Consider the following 20,608-nt stretch of genomic DNA (forward strand, 5'->3'; position numbering starts at 1 on the left):
TGAGAAAGTATGACTCAGTTCCTGTGATTGATGCATAAGTTATTATCTCCATAACTATTTAAAAATGTTTAAAGCATTCCTTGAATTTAACTACTATCAAAAAGAACGGTTTACTCTACTAGCAAAACAACTAATATCCTTACCTTTATATTGATTATAACATCAGGTTTCAGATTTAAGTTTTTAATTAATTCTATTTGCTGTAAGGTAGTCATGGCATCCTGTGAAAGTGATGGTATTTCAGTGATAATATAACCTGTAAAGTAAAATATAATTTTAAAACTTTTATAAAATTATCAACATATGAGGGCATGGATTTATTGTATTATATATATATTTACTATATTATTACTTTATACTCATCTATCATAAAGTCATCTGTCAAAAATTTTAAATTAACACTTAAAGTTATTGCCACATGAAGTGTAACTATGAATAATGTTTTTCTGATGATAAAGAAATCACTGGACTAGAAGAAGACATTTTTGAAAACTCCAAGTCAATTTATTTCAGACAGATGAGGTGCCTAGGGAAGGAAATTTCATGCTAGTAATTATTTTAACTCATGTTAGGAAAGTTTACTCATATGAATGGTAAAGGTATATTATAGGGGTTGCATGCCATATTTATTTTTTTCTCATATTAATATTTCATAATATAGTAGAACATGTGTGTATAATGTTTTTATAAGTTATGAGAGCAATAAAACACCCATGGACACACTATAATTTTCTGTTTTTTAAACAGCCAATATGATTTTGGTTTAGTGCAGTTATTGGCTTGTATCCCCACCCAGAAATCTCAATCTTCTCACTGAAATTCACCGTTTACCATCATCATATTAATTTCCTTAATATATTTCTTCAATTATGTTACTGTCTTGCTCAAGAAACTTTTCTCTTATTAATAAAGTCTCAATTCCTTCAGTGGGAATTAAAAGCTTTCAGCTTACTTTTGTACATCTTTTCTTGGAAGAACAACAGACAAACTATGTTTATTCAGCCCTGGGTATTTGGCAGAAATCTTATGAAAAGTGAATGGAATGACCCTGTCACTGCAAGGACAAAAACTGATAGCATTTGTTGCCAGTTATAATATTCAAGTGAAAATCTGAATTTTGAAAAACTTACATCCATTATTAAGAAAAGCTTAATAATGGGCTTTTCTTGATGAGACTGGTGGTGACATTAACAAATGTGATTTCTTGATACTGTATAGTAAAATGTGTCAACATTTGGAAGATCTGTATAACTCAGTGAACCAACATTTTCCAAATGACCAATGCATGGTGCCACAAAAATTAGGCATGGGTTACAGGCTCATTCCAAGTGCAAGACAGACCAATGGATTTTAATGTAACCAAGTTTTGAAAAGTTCACTGATACAGTTTCAGATTCCACAATGCAACCAACCTTCAGGAAACTTCCACCTGTTGGGTTTTGATGTAGAATCAAGAATATCCACAATTATTCCAAAGGCTATTAAAATACTCCTCCCTTTCCAAGAATATATCTATGTGAAACTACATTTTCTTCATGTATTTCAGCGAAAGCAATATATTGCAACAGATTGAGCAGAAGCAGGTGTGAGAATCCAGCTTTCTCTTAAGTTGGACATTGAAGAGATTGTGAAAATGTAAAGCAATGCCACTTTTCTAATTTTTTGTTTTGAAAAATTATCTTTCATAAAATATGCAATTTATGTTAACAAGTCATGGTTTTATGATTTCTAAACAGATATTTTTTAAAGTCTCTGTTTTAATTTCTAATATGGTAAATATAAATACATATAGCCCATGTAAGCACAACAACTTATGGAGCCTCAACAATTCTTATTAGTGTAAGAGAGTCTTGTGCCCCAAAAGTTTGAGAACCACTATCTTAATGCAATGCCTAGAATAGCATAATAAAAAAAGTTACCAAGCACCTGTTGATAGACGAGTGAATGAATGTGTGTAAAACAAACTTAAAATTCCTCACCTCAGAACATGCTCATCACAATCTTTTATTTTTATTTTTATTTATTTATTTATTTTGAGACGGAATCTTGTTCTGTCACCCAGGCTGGAGGGCAGTGGTGTGGTCTCGACTCACTGCAACCTCCGCCTCCGGGGTTCAAGTGATTCTCCTGCCTCAGCCTCCTGAGTAGCTGGGACTACAGGCGCATGCTACCATGCCCGGCTAATTTTTGTATTTTCAGTAGAGACAGGGTTTCACCATGTTGGCCAGGATGGTCTCGATCTCCCGATCTCGTGATCCGCCTGCCTCGCCTCTCAAAGTGCTGGGATTACAGGCATGAGCTACCACATCAGGCCACAATCTTTTATTTTTAAAAAAGAAGACCAGGCCAGGTGTGGTGGGTCATGCCTGTAATCCCAGCACTTTCGGAGGCCGAGGAGGGTGGATCACAAGGTCAGGCGTTCAAGACCAGCCTGGCCAACATGATGAAACCCCATCTCTACTAAAAAAAAAAAATACAAAAATTAGCCAAGCGTAGTGGCGGGTGCTTGTAATCCCAGCTACTCGGGAGGCTGAGGCAGGAGAATCGCTTGAACCCTGGAGGCAGAGGTTGCAGTTAGCCGAGATCGCACCACTGCACTCCAGCCTGGGCAACAGAGCGAGACTCCGTCTCAAAAAAAATAAAGAAGAAGAAGACCAAGAACCATCATGCTAATTCAAAACCTAATTAAATGCTTAGGCATACACAATGTCTCCTAAGCTTTTTTGATCACTTTACTTTCTGCTAACAGTGTGTTGGGCTCTATCCAGAGAAGCAATCCTACCTAATTTAACTTAAAAAGGCAGAAAGGATGACCTTGTCATCTTTGTTTTAGATATATGAACTGTAGGTATGATTCCCTCTTGTCTTGCTATGATCCTTAGTGTCCAACTTGACTTACTTACATGCTCCTGCTATTGTCTTAAACATAGCGTGGTATCCCCAAGGCATCTATCCTATTGGAGGTTCATTAAATTAGCTCAGTACATCCCTAAAAAAATGTAGACACTGCCTGCACTGTCTCAAGAATAGGGCCAGACCTTTCTCTACCTGTCTCTTCTTGTTCTCTTTCTGCTTTTCTGGCTCCACACCACCCTCATTTGGTTTGGCATCTTTGCTCTTGTTGTGAGTCTAGCTTCTACTTAACAACATGTTTGAACTGGTTTTTAAGACTTTGACCAGTATCTCCTCTGGGACACGATGGCTGGCATTAACTCCTGGTCTGACGCATTGTGATGGTAGGTACTACACTGAAGGGGACTGCATGCCTAGCTCTGGATGGAACTCAGACCTTGGCCAGCTAACTCCTCCAAGTTAGACAGTTCCAGAGACCATCTATCTCCAGAGTCCTTGCCCTTGCCTTGTAAGCAAAAGCAACAATATCTCCCTGCCATTCCCTATGCTGGTAATACTTCCCAACATCTGTGTATCATAAGTGGATCACAGAAAGATGCTTGGCACTGTTTGCTGTGCTTGCCAAAACCTTCCTGTTCCTACAGCCACTGCCACTGCCACTGCCTGGAGAGCTTGTCAGGCATTCCACGTGCAACTGTTTGCAGCAATGCTGAACTCCTGGTGTACATGTATATTGGAATGATGTTCATACTTGGTCTCTTTACTGATGGAAATGGCAGAAGAATAAGTAATTTTCATGGATCTAGCTCTCTCTTGAAAGGCCATTGTTTGGGCTGCCTGAATGTTCTGAGCTATGAATTGTGGGGCTCTACCCTCTGAGAGATGTCTAGTATTATCATTCCAGAGCCTAGGGGTGTATCTATGGGAGGAGGTGTGGGATAGATAATTACGTCATCTAAGTTTGTGTCACCATTGCAGATGTAAAGTGGAATAGATTAGTCCTCTAGTCCCAATTCTGGAAGATCCCAGGGACACACTGCTTGTTAAACAGACCAGAACTACTGAGCCCAGTGTCAACCTTTCCAATTCCAGAGACATGTGAGGATGAAAGCACAGATGAGGAACTCCTCGCTCCCACCCCACATATCCTTGAGATCATTACCAAGCCCTTGCCCTTCCACGCTAACGATGGAGGAGTGGCGCACCCCAAGCCAGTCCTTGCTGGGAGACTTTGCATGTTCTATCATAGGCAGAGTAGGTGCTTTGTAGGCCATTGCCCAGCTCTCATTAGCCCAACCAATGAGAAACTGTAAGACTGTCCAGACGACTGCCCAGAGGAAACTGACTTGTCTCAGGCCCATACCATCACTTTGCCACCATTTCTTGGCACAGTGGGAAGAAGGCATTTTCTATTTCCATACAAATGAAAATGGCAGACTACTGCTTTCAGATTGAAGTGATGACAGATTCAGAGACATCAGGTAGCTTTGTGTTCAGCCATCCCTGCTACCCATCTGACCTCTGGCCAGGCTGATGTAGCCTTGTGTCCAGCCATCTCTTCTACCCATCTGACCTCAGACCAGGCTGATATGAGTGGACACATTGGTGACCAATGACTTGCAAGACTATTCATAAAGATATACTCGGGGCAGGGAATGCCCAGACTGGGGCTGTTCATTCACTGGGGAAAACGAGATTTTCCAGAATCAAGAAGCAGGGAGCAGTGAGCTTTTAGGATGCCACATATTGACTCTATCTGTTTCTCTTGGGTAAGGATATAGCTCCGAGAAGCTGATTTTGGCTAAGGGCCAAAACAACACAACAGATTGTGAATGAAAAGATAATTATAGATCGTGTAGGCCCTTTTAAAATAGTGATGGAAACACCAATTATTAAAAGGGCTCTAGTATAAAACAAAATTAAGATGAATTTGGCAATACTCTGCTGTGTGATGTCCCTGGAAGTGCACATATCTCTTCAGGGATTTTGGAGTCATCAATTATCCATCCTCACCCAGCCCCCCACTCAAGTTGTTTTTTTTTTTTTTAATTCTCTTTGTTATTTTATTCCATTAATCTCATTTTGAAGTTACTATTTTAGTTGTCATTTGCTTAATTTTTATTTTGTTTTATTTTATTTATTTTTAATTATACTTTAAGTTCTAGGGTACATGTGCACAATGTGCAGGTTTGTTACGTATGTATATGTGTGCCATGTTGGTGTGCTGCACCCATTAACTCGTCATTTATATTAGCTATATCTCCTAATCCTTTCCCTCCCCTCTCCCCCCATCCCACAACAGGCTCCAGTGTGTGATGTTCCCCTTCCTGTGTCCAAGTGTTCTCATTGTTCAATTCCCACCTATGAGTGAGAACATGCAGTGTTTGGTTTTTTGTCCTTGTGATAGTTTGCTGAGAATGATGGTTTCCAGTTTCATCCATGTACCTACAAAGGACATGAATTCATCATTTTTTATGGCTGCATAGTATTGCATGATGTATATGTGCCACATTTTCTTAATCTAGTCTATCATTGTTGGACATCTGGGTTGGTTCCAAGTCTTTGCTATTGTGAGTAGTGCCACAATAAACATATGTGTGCATGTGTCTTTATAACAGCATGATTTATATTCCTTTGGCTATATACCCAGTAATGGGATGGCTGGGTCAAATGATATTTCTAGTTCTAGATCCCTGAGGAATCGCCACAGTCTTCCACAATGGTTGAACTAGTTTACAGTCCCACCAACAATGTAAAAGTGTTCCTATTTCACCACATCCTCTCCAGCACCTGTTGTTTCCTGACTTTTTAATGATTGCCATTCTAACTGGTGTGAGATGATATCTCATTGTGGTTTTGATTTGCATTTCTTGGACGGCCAGTGATGATGAGCATTTTTTCATGTGTCTGTTGCCTGCAGAAATGTCTTCTTTTGAGAAGTGTCTGTTCATATCCTTTACCCACTTGTTGATGGGGTTTTTCTTGCAAATTTGTTTGAGTTCTTTGTAGATTCTGGATATTAGCCCTTTGTCAGATGAGTAGGTTGCAAAACTTTTCTCCCATTCTGTAGGTTGCCTGTTCACTCTGATGGTAGTTTCTTTTGCTGGGCAGAAGCTCTTTAGTCTAATTAGATTTCATTTGTCAATTTTGACTTTTGTTGCCATTGCTTTTGGTATTTTAGACATGAAGTCCTTGCCCATGCCTCTGTCCTGAATGGTACTGCCTAGGTTTTCTTCTAGGGTTTTTATGGTTTTAGGTCTAACATTTAAGTCTTTAATCCATCTTGAATTAATTTTTGTATGAGGTGTAAGGAAGGGATCCAGTTTCAGCTTTCTACATATGGCTAGCCAGTTTTCCCAGTACCATTTTGTTGAACAGGGAATCCTTTCCTCATTTCTTGTTTTTGTCAGATTTGTCAAAGATCGGATAGTTGTAGATGTGTGGTATTATTTCTGAGGGCTCTGTTCTGTTCGACTAGTCTATATCTCTGTTTGGGTACCAGTACCACGCTGTTTTGGTTACTGTAGCCTTGTAGTATAGTTTGAAGTCAGGTAGCATGATGCCTCCAGCTTTGTTCTTTTGGCTTAGGATTGTCTTGGCAATGCAGGCTCTTTTTTGGTTCCATATGAACTTTAGTTTTTTTCCAATTCTGTGAAGAAAGTCATTGGTAGCTTGATGGGGATGGCATTGAATCTATAAATTACCTTGGGCAGTATGGCCATTTTCACGATATTGATTGTTCCTACCCATGAGCATGGAATGTTCTTCCATTTGTTTGTGTCCTCTTTTATTTCATTGAGCAGTGGTTTGTAGTTCTCCTTGAAGAGGTCCTTCACATCCCTTGTAAGTTGGATTCCTAGGTATTTTATTCTCTTTGAAGCAATTGTGAATGGGAGTTCACTCATGATTTGGCTGTTTGTCTGTTATTGGTGTATAAGAATGCTTGTGATTTTTGCACATTGATTTTGTATCCTGAGACTTTGCTGAAGTTGCTTATCAGCTTAAGGAGATTTTGGGCTGAGACGATGGGGTTTTCTAGGTATACAATCATGTCATCTGCAAACAGGGACAATTTGACTTCCTCTTTTCCGAATTGAATACCCTTTATTTCTTTCTCCTGCCTGACTGCCCTGGCCAGAACTTCCAACACTATGTTGAATAGGAGTGGTGAGAGAGGGCATCCCTGTCTTGTGCCAGTTTTCAAAGGGAATGCTTCCAGTTTTTGCCCATTCAGTATGATATTGGCTGTGGGTTTGTCATAAATAGCTTAATTATGATTAGATACATACCATGTATACCTAATTTATTGAGAGTTTTTAGCATGAAGGGCTGTTGAATTTTGTCGAAGGCCTTTTCTGCATCTATTGACCTAATCAAGTTTATATCCCTGTTTTGAAAACCCTTCACTTCCAATTTTGCTTCTACCTTCTACCAGGCTACGGGTTGAGAGCAAACATCAGGATGAGAAGCCTTGCTGGCAATCTGGGCAAAGATTTTCAAACTGTATTTAGCAGAGTGCTAGGTTCTAAAAAAATTCCTGTGGGATGCTACAGGATGGGTTAAGGGGTGGCTGGGCAGAAGGCACTTTAGGTTCCATCTCCACTGCAGCCTTTAAATGAGCTCGTTTGTGCATGCCTAGAACGTGGCCTTGTAACCAAATGGTGAGGGTGTGGCCCCCAGACTCAGGAAACCATTTATATCACTTTTCCTCTGCCAGCTCCTAGGACAAGTATCGGCATACAGGAAGTACTGGGGTCTGAGGAATGTAATCAGCCAAATCCAGAATGTGGGAAACTCTACAAGACAAATGACCTGTTTTCTTCATCAGAGAAGAAACAATAAGATAGAAAGAAGTAGGGGAAACTTATAGATAAAGAGACTTGAGACATACTAATCACTTGTACTATGTGAAACCTGGTTAGATCCTGCTTCAAAAAAAAATCAACTAAAAAATATCTATGAGGTAATTAATGAAATCTAGATGATATCAAGGAATAACAATTTTTTAGGTGTGATAATGGTAATGTGTAATAGGTTTAAGTGTCCTTATCTTTTAGAGATATAAATGGAACATTATACAGATGAACTGATATGATATGGATTAGCTTCAAAATAACATAGGTTGAGAGAAGGGAGTAAGTAGAAGTGTAGATGAAACGAGATTAGACTAGAGTTGGTTTTGGACATATGCTGAACCTGAGTGGTAATGTGGAAGCATCTTTATACTAATCTCCCTACTTTTGTTTGAACTATTTCCTAATAACAACTGTAGAACATTATGAACACCATGAGAGGCACAACTGAGTTTCTTCGTGTTGTTTTTTTTCTTTCTCCTTTTGCCAATACTTATAATTTATGTCATCTTTTTTGTAGCCATGTAAACCAATTTAAGTTTTTCAAGAGGTGAGGTTAACAAATAGGTATTTACTTACCTACCTATATACATATCTGTTTCAAATACTATGTTTTCTGAGGTCATTTATTGACGTAATTTGGAATTCTGTGATTCCTGTTTGCCTTTTTACCTATCCAGCCTTCCATATTCTGGATATTTTGCCGTTCAGTCTCTTTATCACTGCTGAACAAATAGGTAATAAGTGGATAGATAGGTAGATAGTTTACAGAGAAACCTTATCTACTTATAATGTATTTATAATCCATATATATTAATCTCTATATATGTATTATATATAAAAACCCATATATCCATATAGAGACCTGTCTACATATGTGGATATGGGACATTCTATGTATCATCTCTCTATACATATGAGCTATATGAAGAGGAATCTTTTTGTCTATAGATAGAGACCAGTAAATACAGTTTGACAAGGCTGCGTTTGCTGCTTCCATCATTGATTTGCTTTGGCAGTTATGGTTTTTACTTTCCTGTATTTTTATTCCTGCATTAATAGTTACAATGTCTTCTTCTAACTTCCTAAGAATATAAAGCAACTTTCTTAATTTTTCTTTTTTCATTCAGTAAATCCATTTCAGGTGGATGATTTTATCCCAAACTTGTCATTATTCTTCTCCTCTTCTTTTGCAGAGGTATTAGAGTTTGCTCTTTTCTTTTTAATCATTTTGAGCTTCAGTGGTCTTTGTCTTGGAAAATTAGATCCAAAGCCCTTGCTCAGCATCCATTTGAGTACCAGGAGAGGTTTCAGGTCCAGAGTCAGAGGGCAGACTGGAAGAACAGGCTGAAGCCTGACAATATCTGGAGCTCAACAGTAAGATAGTGGCATTCCACTTCCCATTCCCGCCTTCTAAGTGTGGATTAATGCAGACAACCCAAGCCATTGTCAGGACTTAGCGATATAACCCAAGGTGTATGAGGAAGCAGTCAGCAGAGTTAGCAGTACTGCAAGATGGACCACAGCAGATTTCTGATGCTTTTATTGGATAACACAATGTTAAAGAAGATTGGGTCATATAAACTTATTTTTAAAACAAATGTACAATCTGAGAAATAAAAACAAGCAAATAAAACCATCTGAGCTGCTCAACTGAATAGAGATAATGAGATTCTTGTGCTAAGGCAAAAGAAAGGGCAACTCCAGAAACTATTTTTGCCTCAGATAAAGCATGAGTTTTAAGGCTGCTTTGTGGGCTGTAAATATATTAAAATAAACATACCAAAGTGACAGACTTCTGGGGAGTTGAGCTTCTCCAACATTAGCTTTATGACAAGTTCATCTGGAATGCTTTGACCGCTGATCAACATTGATTGCAACTAAGGACAAGCATAGATATTGTACATTACTGTATAATATATCTATGATACAGAGCTTTTTTTGTAATCATAGTTACTTTGAAATTTAGGTTTGTTTACCATAACTCCTGATTCGGTTTCAGCAGCAATCTGTTCTTCTAAAATTGGCAAAGCTAAAACATGAATTCAAAATATTAATACAGACTGATATTAAGATCACCAAAATAATAAACACATTCTAGTGTCTTGTAACTGGTAACAAAGATTAACATTTGTGCATCACTTTATAATTTATAATGCAAATGTATGCATATTACGTCACTTAAGCCTAACCAAAGCAGAAGCAGCAGAATGTCTTCCATAGAGAACTTGTCTCTGCCACTTACTAAGCTTAAGAATCTTGGAGAAGCGAACATGGTGACTCATGTCTGCAATCCCAGTACTTTGGGAGTTCAAGGCAGGAGGATTGCTTGAGCCCAGGAGTTTGAGACCAGCCTAGGCAACATAGGGAGACTACATTTCTACAAAAAGTTAAAAAATCAGCAGGGCGTTATGGTGCATGCCTATAGTCCCTGCTACTCAGGAAGCTGAGGTGGGGTGATCACTTGAGCCCAGGAGGTCAAGTTTGCAGAGAGCTGTGATCATGTCACTGCACTCCAGCCTGGATGACAAAGTGAGGGCGTGTCTCAAAATAAAAATAAAAAATAAAAAAATAAAGAATCCTGGGGGAGCTAACTCCGTAAACACCTCTGCACCTTGGATGCATATGTACTGTGTAGTGTACAATAGAACGTAAGGATGAAATCAGGTGGTATATATGACAGTGATTTCTAAATCATTAAGTATAGTTACAAAAGTATGCACTGGTATTAATTAATCCAGATTTTCATAACCATACAATTACATCCAAAGCCTGCTAGTTTTGCACATGGTGTAAAAGGAAATGAATCAAGAAATGTTAAAATGGGTAAACACTGATTAGAAAGAGGGGTCTTGAGGCTGAAATTCCAATGATTTATTTCCTTTAAAAGAGGAAATGTATCATTCCTTGATAGAGGACATCCTGGGATAGGAATGACAGGGGCATGACCCAGGGGAGGACCCAGGAGAGTTGTTATATCATTAGTTATTAATAATCTATGGGATGTTTGGTATTCTTTAAGATTTCCTAGAAGTAAACTTTTTGAACAAAGAAAGAAGAAACTTTTAGAGTTGTGTGTGTGTGTGTGTTATGTATTACAAATTGTTCTCCAAAATAATTGTACCAGATTGCAACTTTACTAACAGCATGTGGAATGCCCATTTCATAACATCCTTACCTACAGTGATTGTAGTAATTGTAAAGATTCACTGCCAATTTGATAGGCAAATATGGACCAGTGTTATGTTAATTAACAGTTCTTAGAATGATGTTAAACTCTTTTTTCTTATATTGTTTATTTTTATTTCTACTTTTATGAATTGCCTATTCATTCTTTTTCTTATTTTTCTATTAGGGCATAAATAGTTTTATTAATTAAATGAATATTTATATATAAAGATATCAACCCATTCTCTTATATATTGCAAAGAATGCAAGAAAATTTATAAATAAAAAATAAAAGTTATCATTGAAGACAATTAAGTTCTGAAAAATGTTCCTAAGAAAAGCTGTGAGAGTTCCATCTCATTTGAGCTTTCATAAAAAGACACCCAAACACACATATCCCAAACAGTTCTAAATTACGAAATTAGAGAACTGGAGGTAGTAGAATATAGTTGATGACATTTCATAAATGCTATGAACAAAACTAGGACAAACAGAAGGGCAAAACATTATTGGATTGATAATGCTGTTATAAAAATAATATTGGGCCGGGTGTTGTGGCTCACACCTGTAATCTAGTACTTTGGGAGGCCAAGGTGGGAAGACTGTTTGAGCCCAGGAGTTTGAAACCAGCCTGGGCAACAAAGCAAGACCATGTCTCTACAAAAAAAAAAATAATAATTAATTAAATTAAATATAAATAAAAACCCAAGCAGATAATATTCACTGGGTTGATAGGTGGACAAATGTGTGATAAAGCAAATATAGCAAAACGTTAATCACAGACTCTAGATGGTGAGTATATGGGCATTCACTGTATAATTATCTCCATTTTATGAATATTTGAAAGTTTTCATAATAAAATATTAGAGAAAAAAGATAAAATTTACCTTCAACACGAATACATTTCCATGCCTGTGTTATGTAACGGGCTAATGTTGTTTTCCCAACACCCTTAAAAAGAAAAATGTTATTTAAAGCCCAATAGAACAGTTACTTGCCACTGAAACAGATACAGCAATTTTTAAAGATTCTATTGCTAGTTACTATTACATCAATGTTATAATTTTTCCCATAAAAAATGAAGAATAGACCCTAGATACGTACAGTTTAGTTTTTCTTTACTAATTTTTGCATATGCCACATCTCCCAAAGTAATATAAATAAACTTTTTAATATTAAGTACATAGCCCTAAAATCAAGAAGCTATACCATTATGGTACTGCACAATTTTAACTGTCAATTTTTATAATTTTGATTACAAATCATTGTGATTATATTGGAGAGTCATCATTTTATTTCCTTTCTAAAGTTCATAATCATGAATGTTTTGACAGGCTTCCATTTAGTAATTTTGATGAGCAAAAAGATCCTTTTTAACTGACATCTTTGGAAAGTATCATACTTTAAAGATAAAAGGTCGTTTTGATGAAGTAACATTTGTGTCTGGTTGCTTTCACTGTTGACTTTTTAAAACCCATTATGTTTTTAGAAACATAGTGAAAGTTGTTGAAACCATTTATTGGGACCTGTCCCAGGGTCCATGTAAAATAAGTCAAGGATGGGATCCAGCTCTTAATCTCTGCTATTCTGGAGAGGCTCTTTAATCAACCAGCTCAGTGGCTGTCAGTAGCTTTTATCTAGAGTTTCTTACTAGAAATGTCTAGAAAAGCAAACTTTATTATAATAGCCATTTTGGTTTCTTTCTGATTTGTGGAAAGTCAACACATAGGTCCCCTAACATGCTGTAGGTAAAGCCTGAGGCATGGTGCCTCTCAGGATCTCAGATATTAACAGGAGAACCTCCTGGCTCATCTTGATGGTGTCCTACCTTCACATATCCACAGAGCCTCAAAACAAATTGCAAAGGAAGTTTCATATGCAAATCAAGTCTGAAATAACCTCAGATTACACATTACTAACAGTTGTCATGTGCAGTGTTTTGGTAAGTTAATTTCGTCATAATATAAAAGCAAATTTAAATATAGTCTGGGTTCCTTCTCAATTATAACATATAACATAGTATTACGGTATATATGTACCACATCTTCTTTATCTAATCTACCACTGATGGGCATTTAGGTTGATTCCATGTCTTTGCTGTTGTGAGTAGTGTTGCGATGAGCATATGTATGCATGTGTGCAAGAGATAGTTACGAATTTATAACCAATATTATGTCAGATTTTAAGTCATATAATAAAAACTTATCAGACACTCAAAAAATGAGCACAATATGTGGTTTTTATTTTTATATGGTAACTTAGAAAATTGTGATTTTAAAAATAAAAAAAATTATACCAAATAATAAGAGATAACTTACTGGTTTCCCAAATACAACAAAGCAAACAGGTTTGGACAACAAAAAATTCCTTTCAGTTTCATCTTCATCAAATATATCTGCAAAAGGATACTCTTCTGTCTTCTCTTGAGAAGTCATGACACAAAATACTACAATAAAAAAGGGTAAGATTGTTAACTTGTCTAATTTGGTTGGATGAGGTGACTAGGAACAATTGAAATAACCTATGAGTTTTCTTAGCCCAGAAGTCATTTCGTACCATTAAACACATGAATTTTGTCAGTAATTGCAAATAAGTTTAACTCATTTATAAAAACAATAGTAAGCTCTTAGTTTGAGACAAAAACAAAATCCAACTATATGTTGTATAAAAGAGAGCTCAAAGTGTTTCTGAAAGACTAACTTGAGGAAAAAATACAGATTTGTGTGTATTATATTAAAAACCAAATTAAAGTTAAATATGTTGTACATGCACATGCAACATAGGTGCATGTATAAATTTTACCAGAAATAGAAAAGGTAATGTTGGCTAAATGTATTAGATTCACATTTTCATATTTTAGGAAGCTTTGGTTAATTCCATGAAGAAAACTTTTCCAAAAGTAATGTCGTTTTTACATTTTTTCTTTTGTAATATTTTATAAATATCTGTAAGAACATATATTTATTTTAAAGTTGTTTTCAGAAACCTTTTGCTATTTTGATTTGCTCTTAAGCGGATTTCTAGGCACAGAAGCTTGAGTCCTCAGTATTTTAACATGAACAGTTTTCAACTTAGTCCAACTCTTTTGGAGTCAATCAGAAACAAATAAGGTCATAACAGTTTATTTGTTTTTGAAAAAAGACTGTCTCTTGTTTTCAAGCACTTGTAGACTACATATTTATGTTCATAAAATATTTATATATATCCATCGAATATTTCTATTATGTAAACAGTAAAATAGCATGAGACATATCTCTTGATCACAATAAAATAATGTAAAAAATAGTAATAAAAGTATTTTTAAAAATCCCTAATTGTTGAAAATTAAAAAGAAAAATGAAAACAATATTCTTCTAAATATTACTTGATCAATACAATTTTAAAATGGAAATAAAATACTAGCAAAATAATAGTATTATTAAATATTTAGTTAAAATGATATAGCAAAAAGTAACAAGATCATGTCCTTTGCACACATGCACACATATGCTCATCACAACACTACTCACAACAGCAAAGACATGGAATCAACCTCAATGCCCATCAGACGTAGACTAGATAAAGAAGATGTGGTATATATATATTGGAATACTATGCAGCCATGAAAAATAAGATTATGTCCTTTGCAGCAACATGGATGAAGCTGGAAGCCATTATCCTAAGCAAACTAATGCAAGAACAGAAAACCAAATACTACATGTTCTCACTTATACGTGGGAACTAAACATCAAGTACACAAGGACACAAAGAAGGGAACAACTGATACTAAGGCCTACTTGAGGGTAGAGGGTAGGATGAGGAAGAGGATACAAAAAACTACCTATTGGGTACTATGCTTATTATCTGAGTGATGAAATAATCTGTGCACCAAACTCCTATGACATGCAATTTACCTATATAGTAAACCTGCACATGTACCCCGAACCTAAAAGTTAAAAAATAAAATAAAATGATATAGCAAAAATATTTTTTAAAAATAGTAATTTTCTTTCAGACCAACACTAATAACAACAAAAACTCATAATTGCACAAATCTATAAAAAGGTATGAATAATTTTAGTAAAAATGTGCATTAGTGATATATCATGTGCACTAACTATAACATTTTGCTGATGAACACTAAAGAAGAAAAAACCATAATATATTTTTGGACGAAAGGATTTAATTTGTAAAGATATCTATTATGTTCAAATTAATACATAAAATTAAGAGTCTGTGTGTGTGTGATGTGTGTGTGAAGAGCCATGCATGAAGGAGTCCTAGCCCTGCTAAATATATACATGCCTAAAATATGATAAAGGAGGCATTTAAAATTGGTGAATAAAAAATAAATTGTTTAGAATAATTGGCTATGCATAAATAACTATCAAAGGTCAACAGAATTCTTTTCACTGAGTTTAAAAAAGTCAACAGGAAAAAAATATCATGATTCAATTGGAAAATGCACAAAATATCTGAAGAGACATTTCATCAAAGAAGATATACAGATGACAAACACATGAAAAGATGTTAAAAATCACTAGCCATTAGAGAAATGCAATTAAAATAATAATCAGATAATATTACATGCATATCAGAATGGCTAAAATAAAAAATAGTGACAACACCAGATGTTGGTGAGGATGCAGAGAAACTGGATCCCTCATACATTGCTGGTGGGAATATAAAATGGTATAGTCTGGAAAATATTTGGAAGTTTCTTAAAAAACTAAACATGCAACTACATATGACTAGCCATTGCACTTTTTGGCATTTATCTCAAAGAAAGGGAAATTTATGTTCACATAAAAACATATACATTAATGTTCATCGCAGCTTTATTCAAAATAGTCAAAAGCTGAAAACAACCCAGATGTTCTTCAAAAGGTGAACAATTAAGCAAACTGTGGTACATCCATACCATGGAATATGATAATAATAAAAATGAATAAACTATTGATACATGCAGCAACGTGTATCAATCTCTAAAGAGTTATACAGAGCAAAACAACAACTAAAGTCAATCCCACAGTTTACATATTGTCTTATTTATGTAACATTCTTGAAATGACAAAAATATAGAAATAGAGAACAAATTAATGGTTGCCACGGGTTAGCAGGGAGTAGAGCAATAAGGAAGTGGGTATGACTATATATGGGCAACATATGGAATGGAAACGTTCTGTATCTTGACTGTATCAATGTCAATACTATAGTTTTGCAAAATATTATCATAACAGAAATAAAGGCACAAGATTCCTCTATATTATTTCTTACAACTCCATGTAAATCTACACTTATCTCAAAATGAAAAGTTTGACTAAAAAATATTAACTAGTTGCCGCCCCCCAAAAAAGATTAATGCAGGAGGCTGGCAAGATAGCTGAATAGGAACAGCTCTGGTCTGCAGCTCCCAGCGAGATCAACACAGAAGGTGGGTGATTTCTGCATTTGCAACTGAGGTACCCAGCTCATCTCACTGGGACTGGTTAGACAGTGGATGCAGCTCATGGAGGGTAAGCTGAAGCGGGGTGAGGCATCGCCTCACCCAGGGAGTGCAAGGGGTCGGGGAACTCCCTCCCCTAGCCAAGGGAAGCCGTGAGGGACTGTGCCATGAGGAACGGTATACTCTGGCCCAGATACTATGCTTTTCTCACAGTCTTCACAACCCGCAGACCAGGAGATTCCCTCTGGTGCCTACGCCACCAGGGCCCTGGGTTTCAAGCACAAAATTGGGCAGCTGTTTGAGCAGACACCAAGCTAGCTGCAGGAGTTTTTTTCATATCCCAGTGGCGCCTGGAACGCCAGTGAGACAGAACTGTTCACTCCCCTGGAAGGGGGCTGAAGCCAGGGAGCCAAGTGGTCTAGCTCAGCGGATCCCACCCCCACAGAACCCAGCAAGCTAAGATCCACTGGCTTGAAATTCTCGCTGCCAGCACCGCAGTCTGAAGTGACCTGGGATGCTGGAGCCTGGTGGGGGGGAGGGGAGTCTGCCATTACTGAGGCTTGAGTAGGTGATTTTCCCCTCACAGTGTAAACAAAGCCTTGGGGAAGTTCCAACTGGGCGGAGCCCTCCTCCCACCCCCGCAGCTCAGCAAAGCCTCTGTAGCCAGACTGCCTCTCTAGACTCCTCCTCTCTAGGCAGGGCATCTCTGAAAAAAAAGGCAGCAGCCCCAGTCAGGGGCTTATAGATAATATTCCTATCTCCCTGGGACAGAGCACCTGGGGGAAGGGGTGGCTGTGCGCACAGCTTCAGCAGACTTAAACATCCCTGCCTGCCAGCTCTGAAGAGAGCAGGGGATCTCCTAGCACAGTGCTTGAGCTCTGCTAAGGGTCAGACTGCCTCCTGAAGTGGGTCCCTGACCCCCATGTCTCCTGACTGGGAGACACCTCCCAGCAGGGGCCGACAGACACCTCATACAGGAGAGCTCCCGCTGGCATCTGGCAGGTGCCCCTCTGGGACAAAGCTTTCAGAGGAAGGAACAGGCAGCAATTTTTGCTGTTCTACAGCCTCTGTTGGTGACACCCAGGCAAACAGAGTCTAGAGTGGACCTCCAGCAAACTCCAGCAGAACTGTAGCAGAGGAACCTGACTGTTAGAAGGAAAACTAACAAACAGAAAAGAATGGCATCAATATCAACAAAAAGGACGTCCACTCAGAAACCCCATCCGAAGGTCACCAACATCAAAGACCAAAGGTAGATAAATCCACAAAGATGGGGAGAAACCAGCGCAAAAAGGCTGACACTTCCAAAAACCAGAATGCCTCTTCTCCTCCACAGGATCACAACTCCTTGCCAGCATGGGAACAAAACTGGACAGAGAATAAGTTTGATGAACTGACAGAAGTAGGTTTCAGAAGGTGGGTAATAACAAACTCCTCTGAACTAAAGGAGCATGTTCTAACCCAACTCAAGGAAGCTAAGAACCTTGATAAAAGGTTAGATGAATTGCTAACTAGAATAACCAGTGTAGAGAAGAACATAAATGACCTGACAGAGCTGAAAAACACAGCACAAGAACTTCATGAAGCATACACAAGTTTCAATAGCCGAATCCATCAAGTGGAAGAAAGCATATCAGTGACTGAAGATCAACTTAATGAAATAAAGATAGAAGACAAGATTAGAGAAAAAAGAATAAAAAGGAACAAACAAAGCCTCCAAGAAATATGGGACTATGTGAAAAGACCAAATCTACATTTGGTTGGTGTACCTGAAAGTGATGAGGAGAATGGAATCAAGTTGGAAAACACTCTTCAGTACATTATCCAGGATAACTTCCCCAACCTAGCAAGGCAGGCCAACATTCAAATTCAGGAAATACAGAGAACACCATGAAGATATCCCTTGAGAAGAGCAACCCCAAGACACATAATCGTCAGATTCACCAAGGTTGAAATGAAGGAAAAAATGTTAAGGGTAGCCAGAGAAAAAGCTTGGGTTACCCACAAAGGGAAGCCCATCAGACTAACAGTGGATCTCTCTGCAGAAACCCTACAAGCCAGAAGGGAGTGGGGGCCAATATTCAACATTCTTAAAGAAAAGAATTTTCAACACAGAATTTCACATCCAGCCAAACTAAGCTTCATAAGTGAAGGAGAAATAAAATCCTTTACAGACAAGCAAATGCTGAGAGATTTTGTCAAAACGAGGCTTCCAAGAGCTCCTGAAGGAAGCACTAAACATGGAAAGGAACAACTGGTACCAGCCACTGAAAAACATACCAAATTGTAAAGAACATCGACACTATGAAGAAACTGCATCAACTAATGGGCAAAACAGCCGGCTAGCATCATAGTGACAGGATCAAATTCACACATAACAATATTAACCTTAAAGTAAATGGGCTAAATGCCCTGATTAAAAGACACAGACTGGCAAACTGGATAAAGAGTCAAGACCCAGCAGTGTGCTACATTCAGGAGACCCATCTCACATGCAAAGACAAACATAGGTGCAAAATAAAGGGATGGAGGAATATTTACCAAGCAAATGGAAAGCAAAAAAGGCAGGAGTTGCAATCCTAATCTCTGATAAAACAGACTTGAAACCAACAAAGATCAAAAGAGACAAAGAAGGTCATTACATAGTGGTAAAGGGATCAATGCAGCAAGAAGAGCTAACTATACTAAATATATATGCACCCAATATAGGAGCACCCAGATTCATAAAGCAAGTTCTTAGAGACCTACAAAGAGACTTAGACTCCCACACAATAATAGTGGGAGACTTTAACACCCCATTGTCAATACTAGACAGATCAATGAGACAGAAAATTAATAATGATATTCAGGACTTGAACTCAGCTATGGACCAAGCTGACCTAATAGACATCTACAGAACTGTCCACCCCAAATCAACAGAATATACATTCTTCTCAGCACCTCACTGCACTTATTCTAAAATTGACCACATAATTGGAAGTAAAACACTCCTCAGTAAATGCAAAAGAACAGAAATCATAACAGTCTCTCAGACCACAGTGCAATCAAATTAGAACTCAGGATTAAGAAACTCACTCAAAGCCACACAACTGCATGGAAACTAACCTGCTCCTGAATGACTACTGGGTAAATAATGAAGTTAAGGCAGAGATAAAGATGTTCTTTGAAACCAATGAGAATGAAGACACAACGTATGAGAATCTCTGGGACACATTTAAAGCAGTGTGTAGAGGGAAATTTATAGCACTAAATGCCCACAAGAGAAAGCAGGAAAGATCTAAAATTGACACCCTAACATCACAATTAAAAGAACTAGAGAAGCAACAGTAAACAAATTAAAAATGTACAGAAGACAAGAAATAACTAAGATGAGAGCAGAACTGAAAGAGAGACACGACAAACCCTCCAAAAAATCAATGAATTGGCTGGGCGTGGTGGCTCATGCCTGTAATCCCAGCACTTTGGGAGGCCTAGGTGGGTGGATCACAAGGTCAGGAGATCAAGACCATCCTGGCTAACAGGGTGAAACCCCATCTCTACTAAAAAAATACAAAAAATTAGCCAGGCGTGGTGGCGGGTGCCTGTAGTCCCAGCCACTTGGGAGGCTGAGGCAGGAGAATGGCGTGAACCCGGGAGACGGAGCTTGCAGTGAGCCGAGATTGGGCCACTGCACTCCAGCCTGGGTGACAGAGCAAGACTCTGTCTCAAAAAAAAAAAAAAAAAAAAAATCAATGAATCCAGGAGCTGGTTTTTTGAAAAGATCAACAAAATATATAGACCACTAGCCAGACTAATAAAGAATAAAAGACAGAAGAATCAAATAGATGCAATAAAAAATGATATAGGGGATATCACCACTGATCCCACAGAAATACAAACTACCATCAGAGAATACCATAAACACCTCTCAGCAAATAAACTGGAAAATTTAGAAGAAATGGATAAATACCTGGACACATACACCCTGCCAAGTCTAAACCAGGAAAAGTCGAATCCCTGAATAAACCAATAACAAGCTCTGAAATTGAGGCAGTGATTAATAGCCTACCAACCAAAAAAAGTCCAGGACCTGACGGATTCACAGCCAAATTCTACCAGAGGTACAAAGAGGAGCTGGTACCATTCCTTCTGAAACTATTCCAATCAATAGAAAAAGAGGGAATTCTCGCTAACTCATTTTATGAAGCCAGCATCATCCTGATACCAAAACCTGGGAGAGACACAACAAAAAAAGAAAATTTCAGGCCAATATCCCTGATGAACATCAATGCAAAAATCCTCAATAAAATGCTGGCAAACTGAATGCAGC

The 20,608-nt window shown here is 37.7% G+C and overlaps 1 protein-coding gene across 17 annotated transcripts in view; it reads right to left on the reverse strand.

The window, feature by feature from the left end:
- Positions 1–20,608, reverse strand: part of AK9 (adenylate kinase 9) — a 196,285-nt gene that overhangs the window by 167,762 nt on the left and 7,915 nt on the right. For 16 of the 17 annotated variants that reach the window (XR_010157762.1, XM_016956141.4, XM_054686881.2 and 13 more), the window contains 5 exons: positions 13,193–13,320; positions 11,762–11,825; positions 9,686–9,738; positions 9,490–9,586; positions 144–256 (listed from right to left, as the gene is read on the reverse strand). Coding sequence is in view for 16 of the 17 variants with exons in the window: in XM_054686878.1 (XP_054542853.1) it covers positions 144–256; positions 9,490–9,586; positions 9,686–9,738; positions 11,762–11,825; positions 13,193–13,320 (455 nt within the window). In the remaining variant the exon portion in view is untranslated. The remainder of the gene's footprint in view (positions 1–143; positions 257–9,489; positions 9,587–9,685; positions 9,739–11,761; positions 11,826–13,192; positions 13,321–20,608) is intronic. The other variant, XM_016956143.4, reaches the window with a different exon arrangement.

Source organism: Pan troglodytes, chromosome 5 (genome assembly GCF_028858775.2).
Source record: "Pan troglodytes isolate AG18354 chromosome 5, NHGRI_mPanTro3-v2.0_pri, whole genome shotgun sequence".
Taxonomy (NCBI): Eukaryota; Metazoa; Chordata; class Mammalia; order Primates; family Hominidae; genus Pan; species Pan troglodytes.